The 23,703-nt window shown below is 44.1% G+C and overlaps 1 protein-coding gene across 1 annotated transcript in view; it reads right to left on the reverse strand.

Annotated features, from left to right (window-relative positions):
- LOC115075448 (zinc transporter 5) overlaps positions 1-23,703 on the reverse strand; it is a 160,921-nt gene that overhangs the window by 99,276 nt on the left and 37,942 nt on the right. Inside the window, exons 5-8 of the mRNA XM_029575825.1 lie at positions 15,399-15,486; positions 14,395-14,482; positions 10,959-11,035; positions 6,476-6,646 (exon numbers count right to left, since the gene is read on the reverse strand). Of these exons, the coding sequence (XP_029431685.1) occupies positions 6,476-6,646; positions 10,959-11,035; positions 14,395-14,482; positions 15,399-15,486 (424 nt within the window). The remainder of the gene's footprint in view (positions 1-6,475; positions 6,647-10,958; positions 11,036-14,394; positions 14,483-15,398; positions 15,487-23,703) is intronic.

The following is a 23,703-nucleotide window of genomic DNA, read 5'->3' on the forward strand; positions in this document are numbered from 1 at the left end:
AAACCAGCTAATTACATATAATTACTAGTAGGACTAATCTCCGGTGGTGCTTGATTCTGTGAATGACCCTGCCCAGGAGGGGCCACAGAGGGAAGGCGTACAGCAGCTACTCTTCCGACCAGGTGTGAATGAGAGCGTTGATCTCCATGGTCAAATGATCTCTTTTGTGACTAAAGAATCGGGGAATATCTGGGAGTCTGGTTCGACACCAAACAGGGCAAGATCTTCCTCCTGACCACACGGATAAGGAAGTTGATGTCCCAAGTGTGTCTGTTGATGAACACGATATGCCTGATTGTATGGAGCTATCTTCAAGTCCTCGGTTTGATGGTGGCAACCCTGGAAGTAGTGCCGTAAGCAAGGGCACACATGCGACCACTTCCCAGCATTGTGAGATGCAGCCTGCAGGTCGATGGACGGGAGACCCCAGCGATCTACTACCAGCTGAAAGGCTTTGGCCAACAACGCCCACTCTCCTGGATCCAGACTCCCTCTGCTTAGAAAGTCTGCTCTGACAGTGTCTTTTCCTGTGATGTGGGAGGCTGAGATCATATGTAGATGTGTTTCCGCCCATTCCATAAGGAGATCTATCTCCTATGACACTTGCTGTCTTTTGGTTCCACCCTGGAGGTTGATGTAAGCTACCGTTATCTGACATTTCGCAGATTGCTTGGCCCTGGAGCATGTGGCTGAATTGTAGACACACCAGTCTGACTACTCGAGCTTCCAGGTGGTTTATGTTCCAGAGGGCATCTTCCTTGGTCCAACGCCCCTGGGCCGTCACTTCCTGAGCTCCCCAGCCCCGAAGGCTTGCGTCTGTCGTGAGAACCAGCCAGTTCAAAGGGGACAGGGGTATACCCCTGCCCAGATGAGTTTCCTGCAGCCACCACTGAAGCCGAGAGCATATATCCATTGGTAAGTGGAGGCAAATCGAATAGTCTTGAGACAATGGGTTCCAATGTGACAGCAGGGAGTGCTGAAGTGGTCACATGTGTGCCCTCGCCCATGGCACTACTTCCAGGGTTGCCACCATCAAACCGAGGACTTGAGGATAGCTCCACACCATCGGGCGTATCATGTTTATCAACAGACGCACTTGGGACATCAACTTCCTTATCCTGCATGGTCAGGAGGAACACCTTGCTCTGCTTGATGTCGAACTAGACTCCCAGATATTCCAAGGACTGGGAGGGTTTGAGACTGTTTTTATGCAGGTTTACGACCCAACAGAGTTCCTAAAAGCAAGGACATCAGTCTGTTGGTCACCCAGAGACTCTCGTCCACGGACTTTTCCGGATCAACCAGTCGTCCAAGTACAGGTGCACCAGGATTCCCTCTTTTCTCAATGCTGCCGCTACAACCACTATAATCATGGAAAATGTTCTGGGAGTGGTGGCCAGGCCAAAGGGCAGTGCCCGGAACTGATAATGGCAACCCAGTACCACAAAGCTTAGGAAACGATGTTCTTGCCAGATTGGAATATGTAGGTAGGCCTAGGATAGGTCCAGGGAGGTTAAGAACTCTCCTGATTGTACGGCTATTATCACGGAGAGTAGGGTTTCCATGTGGAAATGAATCACTCGTGATGTCAGTTGACATTCTTGAGGTCCAGGATGGGGCAAAAGGCACCTTCCTTCTTGGGTACAATGAAATAGATGGAATAACGCTCCATATTTTCCTGGGGCGCAGGTATAGGGATTATAGCCCTCATCCTGAGAAGCCTTAACAGAGTAGTCTCCAATGCCTGTTTCTTGTGCTTGGAGTGGCAAGGAGATTTATTTATTTTATTTAGAACTTTTCTATACCGACTTTCCAATAACAGAATTACTGATCAATTCGGTTTACATTTTGAACAATAACAGTGACAAGAAAATGTCTTACAAAAAAACAGGTAGAAATAACTTGGAGATAAATATATGGGGTTAAATAACAAAGAAATACAATATACAAAGCCTAATATAGGCTGTGGCAGATAACATCGGTGTGGGGTTGTGTAAAGAGTTTAGGACTCAAATGTCATGAATATGTCCCGAGGAGTGCTGCGAAATTCCAGTGCATATCTTTCTCATATGATTTCCAGTACCCATTTGTCTGAAGTGATCTCGACCCACCGTTGGTAGAAGAGAGACAGTCGACTCCCTATCTCCTCGTTCCGAGGGTGGGTTGGCAAAACTTCATTGGAGGTTCGGGATGAACCTGAACCCGAGCCTGATCCTCTCTCGGGCTTGGGCTGGTGACTCCAAAAGTACTGAGACCTCTGAAATGTCGAGTTTCTGTAGGGGCGAAAGTGTTGGGAGCCCCTGGATCGACCCCTCGTAAGCAAGGGGCGCTGTAACTGCTTTTTCTTATCTGCTGGTAGCCGGGGTATTGCAGATTCGCCCCATTTACTGGTAAGGTTTTCCAATTCGCTTCTGAAGAGGAGTGATCCTTTAAAGGATATCTTTGTGAGATTTGCCTTGGAGGTTGCATCTGCTGACCAATGCCGCAGCCATAGCTATCTTCTGGCCGCTACCACTGAGGCCAAGCCTCTGGCCGAGGTACGGACTAGGTCCGAGTCTGCATCAACTAAAAAGGCAGCGGCAGGTTCCATAAATGTTCTGGAATTTGCCCTCGAGTCATCACCTCCCTGAGAGAGGAGCAGGCACGAATGAGCTATCAGGGCACAAAAAAGAAGTGATCTGTAAGGTCACTGCTATTGCGTCAAAGGCCTGTTTAAGGATTTTATTTATTTATTTAACATTTTTCTATACCGACCTTCAAGGTAGAATACCATATCAGGTCGGTTTACATCGAACAGGGGGTAGATCAATATAACATAACATAAGGAACAACTTTTTATAATCAGAGGAGGCAAAAGCAGAAAAGCAAAAAGTTACATAAAAACATGGACCATGAACTTGGAAGCTGATTCAGCTGGAAAAAGAGAAGCCTTAAGAGGGTATTAAATTAAATACAGTGCGACATGTCCGAGCCTGGTCTAGAGCCAGTTAACTTATTAGGGTAGAAAACTAGTAAATGAGGTGAATATTGGAGGAGCGAAGTTCCATATTCATAAGCGGAGTAGTTATCTAGTGAAAGTTTGATGGATCAGGGAAGGCTTGTAAGAAGAGCCAAGTTTTGAGTTTTTTTTTAAATGTTGGTAGGCAAGGTTCCAGTCTGAGTTCTGCGGGGAGGTTGTTCCAGATGGCTGGTCCTGCTGTAGAAAAAGCTCGGTCCCTGGTAGAGATGAGTCGTGTGGCTTTAGTTGGCGGGGCTTGTGGTGCTCCTTTGTAGGTTTCTCTCATTGGTCTGTTGGAAGTGTGGAGTTTGAGTGGGAATTCGAGGTCGAGATGGAGGAGATTATGAATTGATTTGTGAATTAAAGTTAGAGATTTGTGTAGAACCCTGTGATTGACTGGTAACCAGTGTAGATTACGGAGGATGGGCGTAATATGGTCTCTCTGGTTGGTGCGAGTCAAAATTCTCGCTGCGGCGTTCTGTATCATCTGTAAGGGCTTGGTTGTTGAGCTGGGAAGGCCGGTGAGGAGAGCGCTGCAGTAGTCAATTTTGGCAAATATTAGGGATTGAAGGACAGTCCTAAAGTCATGAAAATATAGGAGAGGTTTGAGTCTTTTTAACACCTGAAGTCTGTAGAAGCACTCTTTGGTTGTGGTTTTGATCATATTCTTTAGGTTAAGGCGGTTGTCGATAATTACTCCAAGGTCTCTCACATGAGTGTGAGTGAAGGTGTTTGTGATGGGTCTGAGACGGGAGGTTTTCTTGGTTGGAGGAAATGAAGAGGAGTTCAGTCTTAGAAGCATTGAGGACCAGATTTAGACTGTTGAGGAGATTAGTGATGGCTTGTAAGCTGTTGTTCCAGAGTGAGAGGGATTTGTTAATAGATTCTGTTATGGGAATCAGAATCTGAACATCGTCCGCATAGATGTAGTGAATGAGGTTAAGACTAGTTAACAGTTGGCAAAGGGGGAAGAGGTAAATATTGAAAAGGGTAGGTGATAGGGATGAACCTTGTGGTACGCCAAGAGAGGAATTTGTAGATGGTGATTCTTTATTGTTGATTTTGACTTTAAAACTTCTATTACTGAGGAAAGACTTGAACCAATTGTGGACTGTTCCCGAGATGCCTATGTCTGAAAGGCGATTCAGGAGGATGGAGTGGTTGACGGTGTCGAAGGCCGCCGAGATGTCTAAAAGGATTAGGAGAAAGGAGTGTCCTTTGTCTAGACCCATAATAATATGGTCTGATAGGCGGATGGACTCCATCCGCCTATCAGTAGCATTCTTTAAGGCCACTCCTCCCTCCACTGGGATAATTGTTCACTTAGAGATGGCACAGACCAGCACATCCATTTTAGGGAAACGCAAACGTTCTCTCGCTGCCGGGTCCAGTGGGTATAGAGCTTCTAACGCTCATCCACCTGTAAAACTTGCTTCTGGGGCATCCCATTCCAGGTCAATCAACTCCTGGTTGGCTTCCAGTACTGGAAAGCAGCAAGAGGCTTTCTATAAGGAAATCAGAATGGGATTCTTCTTTGGTTCCGTCATAAAGTCCGCCCCAGGAACTCCCAGCATCTTCAGGGTCAGGGAAGCCAGGGCCGGCAATTTGTCTCTATGGAAAAACCGTAACATGGTCCGATATGATTCAAAACCGGGGGGAATTTTCCCATCTTCCAAGGAAACTGGATCCTCTTCTTCATCCATACTGTCTGGGTCCCTCCAGGGATATCCTTGGTGAGCCGAGACATGCCTCGAGGTCTGTTGATCGAACTAGGGGAGCAGGGCTTATCGGCTGAGGTTCTGTTCGGACAGGGGCAAGTGAGGTAGCAGACTGTGCATGTACGAAGGCTTGAAGGCCTTGAAAGAATTCCACCCAAGAAAAGGCGGCCAGGTCCATGCCTAGCCCAGGAACTACTGGGGTAGGTACCGTTAAATTTCCCTCTCCCATGAATGACCCCAGTCCTGGGGAACGTCCCTCTGAATGGGAGGAGCTGGGCTTAGCAAAGTCTGGGGAGGCCAACTCTTCCTGGGCTTCCTCACAGTGCTGACATAAGCAAGAATCCAGGTCAGACTGTGCAGCCCTAATATGACAAGCAGCGCAGAGAGAAAGGCACTTATGTTTCTTTGCTGCGGAGCCATTGGCGATGGTAACTGCGTGTTCAGACGGCTCTCACTTAAAATTTTATGTGCCCAGATTTCGGGTGCCTATGCAGGCCACAGTGAGGCGCATACACAGCCCATGTACCCAGCTTTACTTGTATTCTGCGCCTAAATTGTGCGCGTATGTACACACATGGCATTATGCGCACTGCGCGTATCGAAGCTCTATGATGGGCAATACAGGCACAAAAATGCGAGCAAGATGGCACTGCTGCGGCCTACTATGTGGTGCGCAGACCAAGCCTAAAGCTGGGCCTAGCCCAGGGGGGGGGGGGGGGCGCCGCTCAAACCACTTGGAAGCGCACTTCCCCTTAGTCCAACGGGATCAGGAATGACGTCGGTAGGGCACACCGAGCAAAGAGACCGGAGGAAGTCTTACCAAAATCCCTCCAATGTCTCTGAATCAGGAGGAAATCCTCTTCTCTTTTTTTTCCCCCCCCCCCCCCACTTACCCGGGTTCAGTGCTTACTGGCTGAGTACAGGGATGGTCTCCGGCTGCAGGGGGAGAGGGTTTTGGCAGTCACCGCCACGCTCGACTTCCTGCATGTGCTGTCTTTCAGCTGCTTCAGCAGCAAAGTCCACACCGTGAACCAGCTACCGGACCAAGGCACACCTCTGAGGGATCTCAGAAATCGCTTTAGGAATTCTCAACTGGGGGAGGAACCTTAAGGTATCACCGCAGGAGAGTGGGGCTCAATCTTTTCTCCAATTTAAAAGTAGAATTTCTTCTTCCAAAAGGTACAGCGATCCCCTTAGGGAAAGTATGTCTGCATCTGCTGGAGACAGAGAAATACTGAAGGGCTGAGGTCACTATAGAGGTGTATTTAGGGTGACATCAGCTTTGAAACCTGACTCCGTCTCCATCTGCTGGCAGGGGAGTATAAACCATTTGTCCTGAGTCCATCTGGCCTCATGCTAGGAAAAGAAAATTTTCAAATCAATGGATATGGGCTATGATTAAAATTTTACTTGGCCTTTCTATGAAAGAGGCAAATCAAAGCCTTTAATGTCATGCCATGGTTTATGAATGCCTTTATATTTCCACTTAATTAATTCTTAGTCATTTTTTATTATTTGTTTAACATTCACAGTGGGGTATTTTTTAATTTTCGGGGGTGAATTTATTGGGTTCTTTGTAATTGTTATATGTGTTATTGTAATCCATTGACTCAAATGCTGGCCTCATGGAAAGACTGTGTGTGCACACAGAGAAATCCCTCTTTCAAACTGCATCTCTTGTAAAGATTTAGAGTACAGGTTTAAGCGGTGGTAAGTTACTATTGGCATACCAAGCAGTCTACGCTCATCAAGCTCTTACCTCAGTTGTTACGGACAGGACGATGACCCAAGGGCACAAGATGATGACAGAAACAATGTGAGATAAAGCTTGAAGACGCTTGGCTCCACCAATATCTAGAGAAAGTTTTCGGGAAGCTGTGTGGAAACCAACATTGCAGCACAGCGTCAACACAAGCAGCAGCACACCACCCTACAAGTAAGAGGAAAGAGCAGATCCCTTGTTAGCAGTGCTACATATTCGGGTTCTGTTACCAAAACCAGAAAGTCCCTCATCCACAGTACAGAAAGCTAGGAAGCTGCAGTAACCAGTTTGTAATTCATTTTCCACTTACTGTGGTGCGATTGCTGTGTTAGTCTGCTTGGATATGTAGAAATAAACGTCAACAAAGGAAAATTAGTTCTTACCTGTTAATTTTCGTTCCTGTAGTACCACGGATCAGTCCAGATTGTGGGTTGAGCCTCCTTTCCAGCAGGTGGAGACAGACTAAAACTGAAAGGATATCCTATATGAGGACAGAGCCTATCCTGTAACCCTTCAGTGTAACCATTGTCAAAGCAGAAAACAACAAAACCAGAATAGGATCAAGCAAGTAACCAGAAAGCTCAATGGAGCAGATGTAGACATATGTAATTGCTCAATATTCATGCACAAAAAAGATGTGTGGAAATCTACAAATCTGCAAGAGAAACAAGCTTCGAGAGGATAGAAAAAAAGACAAACAGGGAAGGGCGTCTGGACTGATCCGTGGTACTACAAGAACGAAAATTAACAGGTAAGAACTAATTTTCCTTTCCCTGTACGTACCCGGATCAGTCCAGACTGTGGGATGTACCAAAGCTTCCCTAAACTGGGTGGGACCGAGACAGTCCCACTCGAAGCACTTGTAGCCCAAAAGAACCAAGAAGCGGAGCTTTCACCTCCAGGCGGTAGTGTCGAGCAAAAGTATGCAAGGACGTCCAAGTGGCGGCACTGCAAATCTCCTGCGGAAAGACCGATTGACTGTCCGCGCAGGAAGTAGCTTGAGAACGCAGTGAATGAGCCGTAAGGCCCTCGGGAACCGCCCGAGGATAGGCCGAGGAGATCGCTTCCTTCAACCACCGCGCGATAGTGGTCTTAGTAGCCGGCGTACCCCGAATAGGCCCACTCCAGAGGACAAAAGATGAACCGAGACCCGAAAGCCATGGGTAACCTGGAGATAGCGAAGTAGAACTCGTATGGTATCAAGTTTATGGAAATCGTCCCCAGTCGCAGGGGAAAACGCAGGGAGTTCTGCCGACAGGTTGATATGGAGGTTAAAAGAACCTTCACTAAGAAGGAAGGGCCCGTCACGAGGGATACCCCGGAATCGGAAAATCGCAAAAAAAAGGTTCCCTACAGGGGGGAATCTAAGATGGCCGCCGCCTGAAGCGGGAGGTGAAGTCACTCTCTCCTCACTTCTTTGAAAGAAATTTCCTTAACTATGCCGCATTCAAAACGAAAGGCCAAACTCAGAGAGACTACCGCCACATCATCGCCGGTTGCTGAGAATGGCCAGACAAGGATTGAGACGTTCTTCGCTACCGCAGTAGCAAGAGACACGCCGGTGGAGGAGGCCGCTGCAGAAGCCGATTTAGGGCGGATTTCGGCACTGCAGGCCAACGAGATCACGCTTAGTCCCAGCGCTCCGATAACCCCTCCATCTCCTGTGCCACCCGACGCTGTGTCAACTGGGGTAAGTCCTCAAAGACTATATTCTTCTTTTGGGACTGAAGCTAATTTAAACACAATAAAAATGAGTGACTTACCCAAGAGCAACGCGGAATTGGAAGCAAAATCTTTAGAGGAGGTGGTGAAAGGGAGCACAGCAGGAGGGAAAAGCGGGCTCAGAAATTAATGCTGGAAAAGTTTATACCAATGGAGAAGCCAAAGGTTATAACGATGGACTCCCTGTGGCAAATTATGAAAGGATTGGAAAACGCTATACTGAATCTGACTATGATAACAATTGAATCAAATAATAAGTTTCAAAGTATAGAAAAAGAAATTGATACTCAAACTACTAAGATGCAACAGATGGAAAACAGAGTGGAAAAAATAGAGACTATTCAGACTGAGATCCTAAGGGTTGAAAATATCAACTTGAAAAAAATGGAAAATATTGAAAACCAAACAAAGTTCCTAAATTTACGTATACTGAACTTCCCCTTCATCAGGAAAATATCAGCGTATGAAATGCTTAAAGACTATATGACAAAAATATTAAAAATACCATCGGAAGGACTCCCAGTAATTTCTAGAGTTTACTATTTACCAGAAAAAGGAGGGAGGCGTAAAGATAATTTGGGTCAAGAGGAAGAGAATCAAGAAAATCAAGAAAATGAACTTAATTTGACTCAAATATTGGAATTATCGTTGGAATCTGTAGTTAAAAATAGGATGAAATTATTTTTATCGTGTACTTTTCCCACTGACAGAGATATGATTATGAAGAGGTTTATGCGTAATCGTTCAGAGTTATACTATGGAAATAAGATCTGGATATTTCCAGATATTTCTCGCATAACCCAAGAAAGGCGAAAGAAGTTTCTGTCTTTAAGGCCAGGAGTAATTGCGAGGGGGGCTAGTTTTAGCCTGAGGTACCCAAGTAAATGTATCATTAGACATCAGGATGCAAAGTATATTTTCATAGAACCAAATTAATTGCAGAAATTTTTAGAACCTGCTAACCCGTAAATATCTGTTGTGCATCAGAGCTAATAATGATTTTTGCTATATTCAAGCGACGAACCTTAATGCTTATTATATTGTTTTCTTGTAATAGTACCGCCTATATAAGATTCCCCCAAGGATTTCTTGGAACAGTAGATAGCTTTAATTTACTTTGCATAAATGATTTATTTGTTGGAAATTGTTCACTGGTTCTACATACTGTATGATATTTACTCTGGGGTAAGTATTGAAAAATTGAATAAACAATAAATTAAAAAAAAAAAAAAGTTCCCGACAGGACAGTGCGTGGATCACCGAGATCCGACGAGCAGAAGAGATAGAGATCAGAAAGACAGTCTTAAGCATAAAAGCTTTCAAGGTAGTGTGACGGAGAGGTTCGAACAGAGCCGCACTGAGGGCCCGAAGGATCAGATTAAAACACCCCGACGGGCAAGCGGCCGAGAAGGTGGACGTAGATGCCTGACGCCCTTCAAGCACCAATCACATCTGGGTGGCCCGCTCAGTGAAGACATTCTACCCGACCCAGGAGAGAGCCGAGAGGGGAGAAGATCTTCTTGGGGAACAGAGGACTAACGAGATCGGGGCGGAGAGCGCTGAGATACCCGACTCCGCACAAACAGCTTCAAACACGTTACAGATACGCACGTACGCCAGGGAAGTCGACTATTTCCGGGCCCACAGCAAGGTGGAGATGACCTCCTCTTAATAGCCCTTGCGCCTTAGGCGTCGTCTTTCAAAAACCAGGCCGCTAGACAGGAGTGATCGGCCTGGTCGAAAAATACAGGTCCTTGACGAAGGAGCCGAGGAAGATGGCGTACCGCAGAGGTCCATCCGGCGCTAGGTTGAGAAAATCCGCGAACCACAGCCTGCGCGGCCACTCTGGTGCTACCAGAACCACGGGACCCCGGTGGAGTTCCATTCTACTGAGAACTTTATTTTAACAGGAAGAAAACAACTACAAAATCCCTAAGGAATAAGTACTTGCTTGATCCCAGAAGGAAGGAAGAGAAAGAAGGCCGACTAGCCTAAATCAGGAGACCGAAGGGAGACTTGCTGCACCTGCTGGAGACAGACAAATACTGAAGGGTTACAGGATAGGCTCTGTCCTCATATAGGATATCCTTTCAGTTTTAGTCTGTCTCCACCTGCTGGAAAGGAGGCTCAACCCACAGTCTGGACTGGTCCGGGTACGTACAGGGAACAGTCTTTTTTATTGGACTGTTTGTGATCAGCCTTTGAGAGCTACCTTCCCTTCAGGTCACTGCAGAATGCTTCAGTGAGTTTTGCACTGATTGGATGAAAGGAGCATAACTCTCAAAGCTAGTCCAAAATGTATTAAGTTAGAACAACAGAAAGTTACCACCTTTATTTCTACTTATCCACTTACTGTGAAAGAAACATTCTAATGGCAGAACATGTTTCAATTCACATATGCATTTGTTATAATTTCTAATAATAATGTGATTATTACATTACAGTTTTGAAAGATATGCTAACTGTAGCAATACTTGCCAGATTCTAAAATGCCCTGGAGAGGAAGGAAGGCCTCTGAGATCACAGCTAGCGGGTGCATGTTTCCTATAGGTACATTTTACTTCAAATCAAATTCTTATGAATTCCTGGGAAATAGTTCATAGGCGGGAAATAAATATTGTATATAAATAAATAAAATGTAAAGTAAAAAATGAGCATTGACATTTAATTTCAAACTGTACTAACATTTTTCTGGAGCATGCACTTGAGCCTCCACTGCTGTCCATGTAACAACCTCCAGCGACACGTCATCACTTACCTTGTGGTCTGCAACTCCCAGGAAGGAGATGGCTGTATACAGGAAATGGGTGAGAGCACTGTCATGATGCCCTTCAGCTGAACAGATTAAACTAGTTAAGGACAAGATGCCCTCTGAACCCACTCTTTAAAAATACAAATGAAAGTAACAGAAAGCACAGCCATTTCAAGCTAATGTAAGACTGCAGATAAAAAGACACTGGAACATGGTATTATAGAAGCCTGCACAAAGGTGCAATACATAATCCCAATATTAGAATTAAAACCCAGTCATACAATGTCTCCTAGTCACACTGCCCTAGAAATCAGCATCATATTCATAGGCCATGCTAACACCTCCGCGTCTACTGCTGCTTCTGGACATATTCGTACCCTCTAGGCATGTGTGAGGATGTGGACAATATCATTACTCATACTCCTATGAATGGTTCTCATGAGGTTTGGTGCAGTGCAAGAAAGGAATGTCAATAACTTGGGCTACCAAACACCCAACATTTTCAGGCCAATGTAATAAGCTGAGCGTTAAAACTGTGTACTGAAATTCAGCTCAGTTTCTTTTAAAAATTGTTCTAACTCCCAATGCAGTAAGCTAATAGCATGCCAATGCATTGGGAATTAAAAACAAACTAATCTAAAAAAAAAAAAAAAAAAAAAAAGCGCCAAAAAAAAAAAGCGCCAAAAAAAAAAAAGCTTACCACGTACAGACACATGATTTGTGCAGAAAACATGATTTGCACAATGCATATTTTCTGCACATAAATCCCGAGTACAGGTCCCAGCACCGTAAATCAAGCTTCTGTCCATAGACTAAACTAGCCCTGAAACAAAACTTTAACTCTGATTAGGAGTTAAGTTTCCAGCATTAAGAAAATATGAGTTGAGCCAGTGCACCTTTCTATATTGGGGGAGGGGGAGAATAGCTAGTTTTCATTACCATTAAATTTACAAAGGGGGGGGGGAAAGAGGGAGTGCGTGCTAATATGTACGCAAAATGTTCTGCACATATTTTTGTGCACAAAACTCCCTCCTGTATTGGAGGTAAAGCTCACACAACTGCGGGTAAACCTGTGAGTTCTGCTGAGCGTGTCTTATTACACTGGCCTCTTTAATGCTAAATTTTGCCAATATATACCTCCAAGGAAGCATTTCAGTCTGTTGAAAAGCTGGATAAAAGTTTGACATTGGGGAGAGCTACAAGGCGAAACAGTAGATGGCATTGACCTCCCATCCCCTCCTCCATCACCACCTCATATCCCTCTTCATTCTATCTCTTCCATCTTTCCCTTCTCCTTTCTCATCCTTTTCCATTACTTGTTTAAATGGAGAAATTACTTACCTGATATTTTCGTTTTCCTTAGTGTAGACAGATGGACTCAGGACCAATGGGTTATGTGCTCCTCTGCTAGCAGATGGAGACAAGAGTCAGGTTTCAAAGCTGATGTCATCTTAGATATACTCCTGCAGTGACCTCCCCAATGTCAAATTTTCAAAAGTCATTGTGGACATACTATTGAAAAACTTGAATAAAATTTGGATATAACTTAGTAACCTGATTAAAAACTTGATTAAAAAACTGGTGACTGTAACTGTGCTCAACCAAACATAAAAGCTGAATCCCAGCAATATTATAGATGCCCTGATCTAGGGATAGGGCGACAGCTGACCCATAATCTCTTGGAATCGAGATTCACCTCATGGGCAGCTGTGGGCGGGATGCTGAGTCTGTCTACACTAAGGAAAATGAAATTATCAGGTAAGTAATTTCTCCATTTCCTAGTGTGTAGCCAGATGGACTCAGGACCAATGGGATATACAAAAGCTACTCCCGAACAGGGCGGGAGGCTGCCTGCGGTCCAGTTAGCACCGCCCTCACAAAGGCTGCGTCCTCTTGGGCCTGAATGTCCAGGCAATAGAACCTGGAGAAGGTGTGCAAGGAGGAGCACATCGTTGCTCGACAGGTGTCGACAGGAGACAGTAGCTTAGCTTCCACCCAGGATACTGCCTGGGCCCTAGTGGAATGAGTTTTAACCTGAAGGGATAAAAGCTTCCCTGCCTCCTCTTAAGCTCCCGTGATCACTTCCTTGATCCAGCAAGCTATGGTAGCTCGCAAAGCCGCTTGGCCTTGTTTCCTTCCACTGTGAAGAACAAACAAGCAGTCCATCTTGCACACCGGTTCTGAGTGTTCCAGATACCGTACTAAAAGCCTACCGACAATTAAGTGGCATAGGAGGTGGTAGTCTTCCGTGCCCTTGCGTCTATCTAGGGACGGTAAGGAAATGGACTGGTTCAGGTGAAACTCCAAGACTACCTTTAGTAAGAAGGAAGGAACGGTGTGAAGCTGTAATGTTCTTGGTGTAAACCAGAGGAACGCTCCCAACAAGACAGCGCCTGTAGTTCAGAGATACAACGAGCCAAGCATATCGCCACCAAGAATACAGTCTTCATTGTTAACAGGCAGAGAGACAGACTGTGCATCAGCCTTTCAGCTGCTTCAGCAGCAAAGTCCACGCCGGGAACCCGCTACCGGACTAAGGGATCTCGGAAATCGCCTCAGGAATTCTCAACAGGGGGAGGGACTTTTAGGTATCACCGTAGGAGAGCGTGGCTCTATCTTTCTCCAATTTAAAGGTAAATTCTCTTCTTCAAACTAGTACTGCAATCCCGCTAAACACCAAAGCTGGTGTGGGGATAGCACGTCTACATCTGCTAGGAGACGGAGATACTGAATAGCTGAGGTCACTGCAGGGATATATCTAAGGTGACGTCAGCTTTGAAACCCTGACTCCATCTCCATCTGCTAGCAGGGGAGCACATAACACATTGGTCCTGAGTCCATCTGGCTACACGCTAGGAAATCTCTAATTATTTTTTTGCAATTGCATCATACACCCATACACGAGTCATCATTGCTTTCTATAAAACAGAAAAAAAAAAGGCCTGTGTAAGCTTTTCCATATCCTCTCGATTTCTAGTTTCAAATCTGGGTTCTTACTTCTGTCTAAACACAGGTCTCTTGCTCAATAATTCTCTGATTCACATTCTGACTAACAGTTATGTCTCTGGCTGGAGAAGCTGTTACGTCAGAAGTCTTCAGGTCATTATTAGAACTTGATTCTTGTTCAAACCAAGGCACTGTGGATTTTTGCTCATATAAATGCACTGGTTTTTTTTTTTAAATGCTTTAGTTTGCATCTTATCTGGCACTCTACTATAGGAATTTTACTGGATTTAATATTCATCAAAGCAACCAATGAAGGCACTATTCACACCAACCATTCCATGTGCCTGATAATGGTTTCATTATTATCATACAAAAAGGAAAACCACAGAGCTAGAAAATGAGAAAAATCAGGCAAGTCTATAGCCACTACTCTTGGAGGATGACTCATTGAAAGTATGTAAATACCATTAATCCCCACTGACATTGTAAAGGATACGATGTTCAGCCATTTTAGCCAGGAGATCATCATTATCAAAAAGCAATAAGCAGATGACAGCAATGATGAAAAAAGCAGCTCCTCTTGTCTGTGAAGGAGGGACATCAACAAAAGGTCAAAAACCAGCGCAGGAAATACAAGCTCAACTCCTGCAGCGGCAGTACAAGAAAACTCCCTTCTACTCCCCAACAGATGTGAACACAACCATGAGCACTCACACTTGGCCATTCTTCCTTTCCTCCCGGTTTTAAAAGGGGAACACCAAAAATACTTCCCTTCTAGTTTATAGACCGAATGTAACCTCTGCAACAAATCTCTTTAATTACATTTGCCCTCATTTTATTGCTTCCATTGTCTTCTAAAACCAAGTTTGGCTTCACTTTTATTTCAAAATTGTGGAAGCAAACTCTCGTGTAGGCTTTTATTTGCCCTACTTTTGGCTGAACCTTGAATCTGGCCTTCGGTGTTCCCACTGCCGGACATTCACATCTGCCTCCTGCAGCTCTAAGCACTGTGACAGCACCTGCAATGCATCATGAGATTTGGGGGTGGCAACCTTCCTGTCACCAGGTCAGTACTCTTAGAAAGTTCTATTTCAATACCAGAGAGACCTAAAACCCGAACTGAGGCTTTATTTGTACGCTTTCCTATTGATGATGCTATCTCTTTAATTCTTCTTTTCCATGACTAATCAAAACAGATTCTCTTTGTTCAACTACTCTACAAATATTTTCAGAGTTCTTAAGTCAGCCTTCGTATTATTTTCACATTGCCTCTTCTCAATTCAGTTATCACCACATTCTCTTTCACAGATTTACCATTAACAGTGGTAGGAGGCAGGGCAGCAGAGTCAGCTTACAAAATTGCTGGCTGCAGGAAGAGAGGCATAACTGGATATGAATACGACATCAACTGATTTCCAGAAATACAAGACGTGGCAGCAAATTGGCATGCCTTGCTTTTCCCCCAGATTGTTTGTGTAATCATTATTAAACTTAAATTACCTTTGCCGGTCCTCCTCCAGAACTGGTAAACAGCATAGTGAGCAAAGAAATGACAACGATGTCCCTGTGTTCGAACAGTAGCAATGTCCTACAATGGAAAGAGAGCAGCAGAGATGCTCAGGTGTAGGAGGGCACATTCAGCAAAGGGCGATCCTGTGGCAGTGCCTGACAGCCAGGCTGCTCTGGGGGAAAGGAAAGCTACATGTACTCTCTGCTTGCAGAACACAAACCCTACATCATTTCTGTCGCATATGACATAGGCAAACCCCCTTCATTCTCTGCACCAGCCTAGGAGTGGAGCGGGAACATCTACTAATTAACAGTGACTGTAACATGGAACCTCTTTGTACTAAGCTGGACTGCAAAGAGCGATGACAAACAATTCCAAATCTGACTGACAAGTTCAAAACATTGAACATTCAGCTGCTCTCCTACAAGAACAATTCCCTCCCATGGAAGGGCATCGGCTGTTATGCATTGCGCAGGACAGGGCAACATGATCAGTATGAACCAATCGAATCTCAGCGAGTGTGAGGTCGTGGGTCACTAACATGGCCTCTCAGCAAAGTGGGACTGCAGAGCAGCAGATTAAATCACTTCAAAACTAACACCACTCGATGCGATACAGAATGAGAGCCAGCCAGAACAGGTTTTCTTTAAATAAAACAAACTAATGACAATTACAATGAATTATTTTTGAATTGCAGTTGTGTACAAAAGTTTAGGTACCTCAGGTCAAATTTGATATTTCAATGAATCTCAAAGTGAACAGACGGTGACACACCTCTCTCTACATGCTGCAAAGTTAGTGTAAACATGACATATTTCTGCAAGTTTTAATGCATAATTACTATTTGCTGATTCTAACAGACTGAACATAATAAAACAATGAATCTGGCATGCGCAAATGTTTGTGCACCCTTTCAGTCAGAAATAACTGCTTCCAAACATTTCCTGTAGCCAGCTAAGAGTCTCTTTCGTCTTGCTTTTGGAATTTTTTCCTACTCTTCCTTGCAGAGCTCATCTGGCTCAGAAACATTTTTAGGTCTCCTTGCAGGCACTACATATGTTTGAGATCTCCCCACAGATCTTCAATAATATTCAAGTCTGGGGATTATGACATCCATTCCAAAACCTTCACTTTTCTTTCCTGTGGATACTTTACGGTGATTTTGAGATACGTTTCTGATTGTGGTCTTGCTGAAATAGCCAGCCTCTTTTTCAGTTTCTTCACTGACTGTGGGACATCAGCTTCCAGGACATGCTGACATTTAACTGTAAAAATGGCTTTGAGATCTTGCACCAATGGAATCTCTTAGAATCATCTACACCAGATTGACTGGCATCTTGACAGTTCATTTTTATATTTTGAGTGATTTTGATGAAACGATTGTCATCACTGAATTGCATGTTTTACAGAAAAGAGGTTTATGAATAAATATGTTTGGACTATTTTTAAGATGGAAGATTATATTTTAAGAGGTAGATATTTAAAACTAAATGTTATGTAAGTTAGCAGGATAAGTAACACTGCCCCAATCTGCCCACTGCCCATCCACTTAGTTGGATAAGTGGCTTCTGCTGAACGTAACCAGATATTTAGCAGCTGCCACTTAGCCGGATAAGAAGCAGTGAATATTGGCCACCACATGCACTAAAACACTTTGTTTGATATAGCATGTTAACAGCATTCTGTATGTCACCTAGTTAAATTTCTATGAATATTTATCACTCCTTTCCTAAAACTATTCCACACTATCCTTCTTGAGCCACTGGCTGCCACAAAACTCCAAACTATAACAGATCCACCCCCATATTTAACAGTTGGCAAGGTGTTTGTTCTTTTCTTTAAATTACTGCCAGCTGATTTATTTCGAACAGTGCAGCAGCCTTTGCACAGGGCTTCCTAACAAGCTTATAAGAGGGTTCCTGATTGTTCAACACTCTGCAGTTCACTAAATAATGGGTTTAAAATGGCAGGAGCATATAACTCCTGCTTTGCGAGAGCTGCACTGATTTCCGATTGAATACCAAGAACCCTGCCCTTTGGTATTCAAAAAGAAGCTAAAAACATGGCTATTCAGCCAAGCGTTCCCTGAGAGCTAAGATCCGATGATTGGCGTTTCATTGTCGTTGCTCCACTTATGCCACTGTATATATGTTTTGAACTGTACTAATTATGTTAGATAATCATGTTTTTTAATTGCATTTCCACTTGTTCACTGTAAGTTCCCTTCATCCTTGTTCCAATGTATCCGCCCCTGAGGTGACAGTTCAGTTCTCTGTAAACCGGTGCGATATGTATTCTATACAGGAACATTAGTATATAAAAATAAAAAATAAATAAATAAATAAATAAATAAATGGAGGTCAAAATCTGGATTATTAGTAACTATATATAAGTTATTGGCCTCTAAGCATCCCTGTGTACTTTGAAATGAGACTGAATGGTATACTGCAGCTCGGCCCCAGCGTTCTGCTGGCCCCTGGCTCTTGCACGTACTATCTACAAGAGCTTATAGGCATGAGCAGACACAGGCTAGGGAGTTCTTACTGGTTGCTACAACATTGTGGAACACACTATCAGTGCAGTTAAGGAAAGAGCAATGCGGTGATGGTTGGCTTTGGTAATGACCTCCATATTAGTGACTCTGCCCTGCCAGCTAATGTCAAGAATGTGCTGTAAGGGGGGGGAAGTGACGTCAGCCTTCTAGTATGGACGCTTAAAGCGTGGAAGAGCTAACGCTTCATCTAAATCACTAAAAATCAGTGGCATCGCGGTGCTTGAAGAGTTGAAAACTGTAGCGGTCCTATATTACAAGGTTTATCATGACCACCAGGAAAAAAGCAATTGATTTAAAGTCGTTTTCTTACGAGGCCAGCAGATCTCGATTTGCGGCCCTGCGCAAAGAACCGGATCCAGAGGCAGGCAAGATGGAGACTGCTGGCGGGCTGCAACCCCATGAGGCTAGTAATGCGACGGAGACTGAAACGCCAGAGACAAACGGGGAACTCACCAAAGAGGACTTTCGTTTGTGGTTTCAGGAGATTAAATGTGATATCAAATCGATAAAGACAGACATGCAGGCAGCATTAGCGGAGTTCCGATCGGAGCTGGGGAATTTTGGACATCGAGTAGAAGATGTGGAAAATATCGTAGAAGGTCAGGTCATGGAAAATTCATGAGTAAAATCTGAACTATCGACGCTTCAAAGTAAAAATGAAGAGATTCTGCTTAAATTAGAAGATATTGAAAATAGATATCGACGCTCTAATATTAGAATAAGGGGAGTGCCGGGGTCAGAGGCTTACGCTGATGCCGTAGAGGTGGTTCAAAAACTGTGCCGGGCTGGAGCCGATAGTACAAGGGAAAAGGACGAGGATATCGAGCTGGATCGGGCGCACAGGGCCTTGGGAACCCCGAGAAACAACGTGCCGCGGGACATCATTGCTTGTATTCATCATTACCGGCAAAAAGAGGAGATTATGCAGAAAGCTCGCCAAATGGGCACTATCACATGGGAAGGGCACAAAGTAGCCCTGTATAACGATTTAGCTACTGCCACCCTACAAAAACGGCGAGAACTTCAACCTGTGACTGCACTGCTTCGTAAAGAAAATATCTGATATAGATGGTTGTATCCCAGTGGATTAGCCTTCACAGTGGACGGTGTAACACATCGGATTAAAAAGATGGAGGAGGCTGAATCCATATTGGCTGCGGCGGGATTAACGTTGCTGGATGAAGACAACACTGCGCCACACTCCACTGGAATGGACCGTCCAAGATGGCAGAGAGCGGGAAAATCGGGCTCCAGACTCCGCCGCAAATCTTTAGACGCGAGTGCGACGAGAGTGGGAGTCAAGTGAAGCCTGAGGAGTACTCATTTATTTGGCTCAGATTTCTCTACTTTTTGGGTGACCGTCTGACAGTTTCCTGGAAAATTAGATGATACATTTACATTTATAGCATATTCTGTGTTTACGTTACAGCTCAACGCTGACATGTGTATAAGTAAATGTAGTCGCTGATAAGATCTTCACCAGTTCTGTTTTGTAGTAACGGTAAAGTGTGGGGGGAGAGGGAGGTTGACGGCTCCCCGGAGAAGCACTACTGATGAATCAGTGGTGGGCTTTCAGGGGTGGGGAGGGTGGGAGGGGGGAAACCAGGAGGAAGGAGCAGAAGGGGATATCGAGTTTAATGTATTACAAGGGAGCTTAATAATTCAGCCAAACGGGAAAGCGGGGAGACGAGGGGGAGAGCAACAATATGGGAGTATTAGAGCGGCCAGGGTGACCCTTAGACGTATAGATGTCGATTAAAGTGGTTTCCCTTAATGTCAAGGGTTTAAATACGCCGCTCAAAAGGAAATTAATGTTCAAGGAAGCCCTTTTTTTTTTTAAAGGCCTCCATCATCTTTTTGCAGGAAACTCACTTAAGAAAAAAGTATGAGAGATTGTTAAACTCTTCTCACTATCCACAAACTGTGTTTGCAGCGAGTACACCTAAACATAAATATACCGGTGTGGGGATTTTATTTTCTAGAGACTTAATGGTGCAAGTTGACACTATTTATAGAGATGAAGAGGGGAGGTTCTTGATTGTTTCTGTGTACATTAATAAGGTTTTGTATACATTGCTTAATGTGTATTGTCCGAATACATTACAGAGGGAGATCTTTCAGAGAATGGATGTGATACTATTACAATGTAAGAGTGGTATTGTGATTGTGGGGGGGGATTTTAACATGGTCAGAGATCCAACGCTAGATTGCTCTAAAGAGGGTGGTCATTACTCTAAAGTAGATAGAAGAGCTCTCCAGAGCTTCATTACTAGGTGGAATGTGGTGGACATATGGCGGGAAAGATATCCTACTGGTCGAGATTTCTCATTCTACTTTACAGCTCATGACACCTATACTAGAATTGATTTCCTTTTAATTGATAACATGTTGGCGAACAGCACCGCAGTTTAGGTATAGGCAATATGGCATGGTCTGATCATGCACCAGTTTGGTGGGAATTTAATAGCTTGAGATTAGATAGTGGGCGTAGATTCTGGAAACTCAATGACTCCATAATAAAAGATAAAGCGGTAGAATTACAACTACATATGACCATTAAAGAATATTTAACAATTAACGATACAGCAGATACCACCCCTGGGGTATTATGGGACTGTTTGAAGGCAGTCATACGAGGAAGGATTATTGCGATAGCCGCACACAAAAAGAAAGAGAAAGCTCAAAAACATGAGAGGTTAAGAGAGCAGTTGGCGAAGGCAGAACTGGCTCATAAACAGGCTCCCTCGAGGCCATTGTTAAAGGAATTGGGTGATATCCGTTATCAACTCCGCATGCTGGAAGCAGAGGAGCTGGCGCATACTTTAGATTTAGCTAAACAAACATATTATGAACACGGCAACAAGGCTGGGAAATTGTTAGCGCATAAGTTGAAAGCCAGAATAGCACAAACACAGATCACTAAAATTCGGGCGGCCGATGGGTCTCTGATTGTAGACAGTGAGGGGATTAGAGCTCAATTTAATCAGTTTTTTGCTAAACTTTATACTCGAGAGGAGGGAGTATCTGAGGAAGATATAATTAAATATCTCGATGAAGTACAGTTGCCTAGTTTAGATCCTGATATATCGGAAGGGATGAGTTAGCCTATTACCTCTGCAGAAGTGTTAGCATCGATTTCTGAGTTGAAGCCAGGGAAGGCCCCTGGAATCGATGGGTACATCCCGCTATTTTATAAAAAGTTTAAAGATTTATTAGTAGTACCACTGGTCAACATGTTCAATATGCTGAGAAGTGGTGGCCATTTGATGAGTGCTGCAAATGTTGCTGGTGTTACTATACTGCCTAACCCTGGAAAGGATCCCACACAGTGTAGTTCATATCGCCCTATTTCACTTATCAATATTGACCTGAAAATATTAGCAAAAATCTTGGCTACCAGACTGAAAGTGGTAATTACCTCTATAATTCATGATGATCACGCAGGCTTTATGCCGGGCAGAATGGCCAGGGATAATATTCGAAAGGTGATTAACCTTATTCATCACGCTAGGAAGAACAATATTGCATCCCTGCTATTTGGGGTAGACATGGAAAAAGCATTTGATAGGGTGCATTGGCCCTTTCTTTTCCAGGTCATGCGAAAAGTTGGCTTGGGGGGTGGTTTTCTTCATTGGGTACACGAACTATATAGAGAGCCGGCTGCTTGCATAAAGGTGAATGGAGGCTATTCCAACAATTTCAGTGTGCAACGGGGAACGAGGCAAGGATGCCCACTGTCACCCTTGCTGTTTGCCATATGCTTAGAACCATTGGCAGAAAAAATCAGGGCAATGGGAGAGATTATGGGTGTCCAGATTCGAGATAGAAATTACAAGATCTCACTATATGCCAATGATGTGCTTTTCACTCTGACCAAACCAGAGGAATCCTTATCTGTCTTATTGACAAAGCTGGACCACTTTGGCAGGGTCTCCGGCTTTAAAGTAAATAAAGAAAAATCGGAATTCCTCCCAATATATCTGACCGTGTCTCAGATTACTCAATTGAAACAGACCTTCCCTTTCCAGTGGGCAAAGAGGACGGTAAGATATTTGGGGGTCCAGATAGGGTCAGACCACAGGGACCTTTACAATCAGAACTATATACCTTTATTTAAACGGCTAGAGAAAGATCTCCAATCATGGGACAGACTGGAGTTATCATGGTTGGGCAGGATCGCAGCCATTAAAATGACTTACTTGCCGAAATTGGCATTTTTTTTCAGACTTTACCTTGCATGGTACCAGCGCATTGTCTTAAAGGGTTACAAACCAAGCTCTTTTCATTTATATGGAAGAGACGTCCGCCAAGGGTTGCACGGTCGGTGCTTTATCAAACTAAAGCAGACGGGGGTTTGGGGGTCCCGCACCTTCTTAAATATTATGTGGCGTCTCAACTAAAGGTGCTGCTAGATTTTCATGATCTGATGCACCCTAAACAATGGGTTCAGATAGAGAATAGTATGGCCCAAGGATTGTCGATCAAGCAGCTCTTTTGGATAGGGGAGAGGGTCCGAGTTGAGGAGGATCGGATGTCCCCATGTACAGCGATAACTATTCGCCTATGGAATGGATGGAGGTCCCAGCTGGTAGGCTCTCGCCGATACTGGTACTCCACTCCGATTAGAGGGTGTGAAGCGTTTCCGGCAGGGATATCGGGAAAATGGTTCCAAATGTGGGAAATAAAGGGGTTACATTCCCTGGGTCAGGTCTGGCACGACCAAAGGGTGTTACCTTTTGAGGATTTGAGAACTAAATTTGGTCTTACGGTAAAAGATCATTTTGCCTATTTGCAGCTACAACATTTTCTTACTTCTAAAGAGGTGCGAGCGGATTTGAATAAAGGGAAAACTCTGGTGGAAAGCTATTGTGATAAAGCCCACCTCTTTAAAGGGGCTATATCCAAGCTCTATGTAGTACTTAATGGAACGGTGCCTTCTACAGCGAAACATCTGAAAGCATGGGAAGCAGATTTGGGTAGCTCTTTGACAGAGAGGTGAGTTGCAGCTCACTATCCGCTCAATTACTAGAACAAAGCTACAAGATGCTGTTTCGATGGTATTTAACACCATATAAACTACATAAAATGGGGCTTAAACAAGATAATTTGTGCTGGAGACGATGTGGGAAGGTGGGGGACTTCTATCATATGTGGTGGACATGTCCGGTTATTAAACAATTGTGGGAAAAGGTGGAAGTCTGCAAACTAATTTTTGCTGGACTGCACGGGGGGCTCTGTTACATGCCCCTTTGTCTGAAGTTTCCTCAGTACAACAGCCTTTTCTCAGGGCCGTTGCAATGGCTGTGAGAGGAGAGATTGCGAAAAACTGGAAGCAGGAAAAGGCACCTTCCTTAACATCAGTACTTCAGAGACTAAAATGGACACATTACATGGAATATCTTACTGCATTGCGAAGAGATAATGTAAAACACTTTACTAGTAGTTGGCATGTATTTCAATTATGGATCGACAAACATGACAGCCCCAAGGGTGGTGTAGGTAAAAGGGGGAGGGACGGGAAGAGGGGAAGGGAGGGGGTTAAATATTATGTAATGTTAAGATTCAGTTTGGGAATGCACAGGTTGTGACTGTGAAATATCTGTTTCTGTTAAGTGTCATATGTTATTGTTCAATAAACAGTTAATTACAAAAAAAAAAAAGAAGAATGTGCTGTAAGCATCAGAAATAGAAACATATGCTTCTTTTCTGGATAAATGAATGCTGACCAAGTCTCACTGTTG

This window comes from Rhinatrema bivittatum, chromosome 1 (genome assembly GCF_901001135.1).
Source record: "Rhinatrema bivittatum chromosome 1, aRhiBiv1.1, whole genome shotgun sequence".
Taxonomy (NCBI): domain Eukaryota; kingdom Metazoa; phylum Chordata; class Amphibia; order Gymnophiona; family Rhinatrematidae; genus Rhinatrema; species Rhinatrema bivittatum.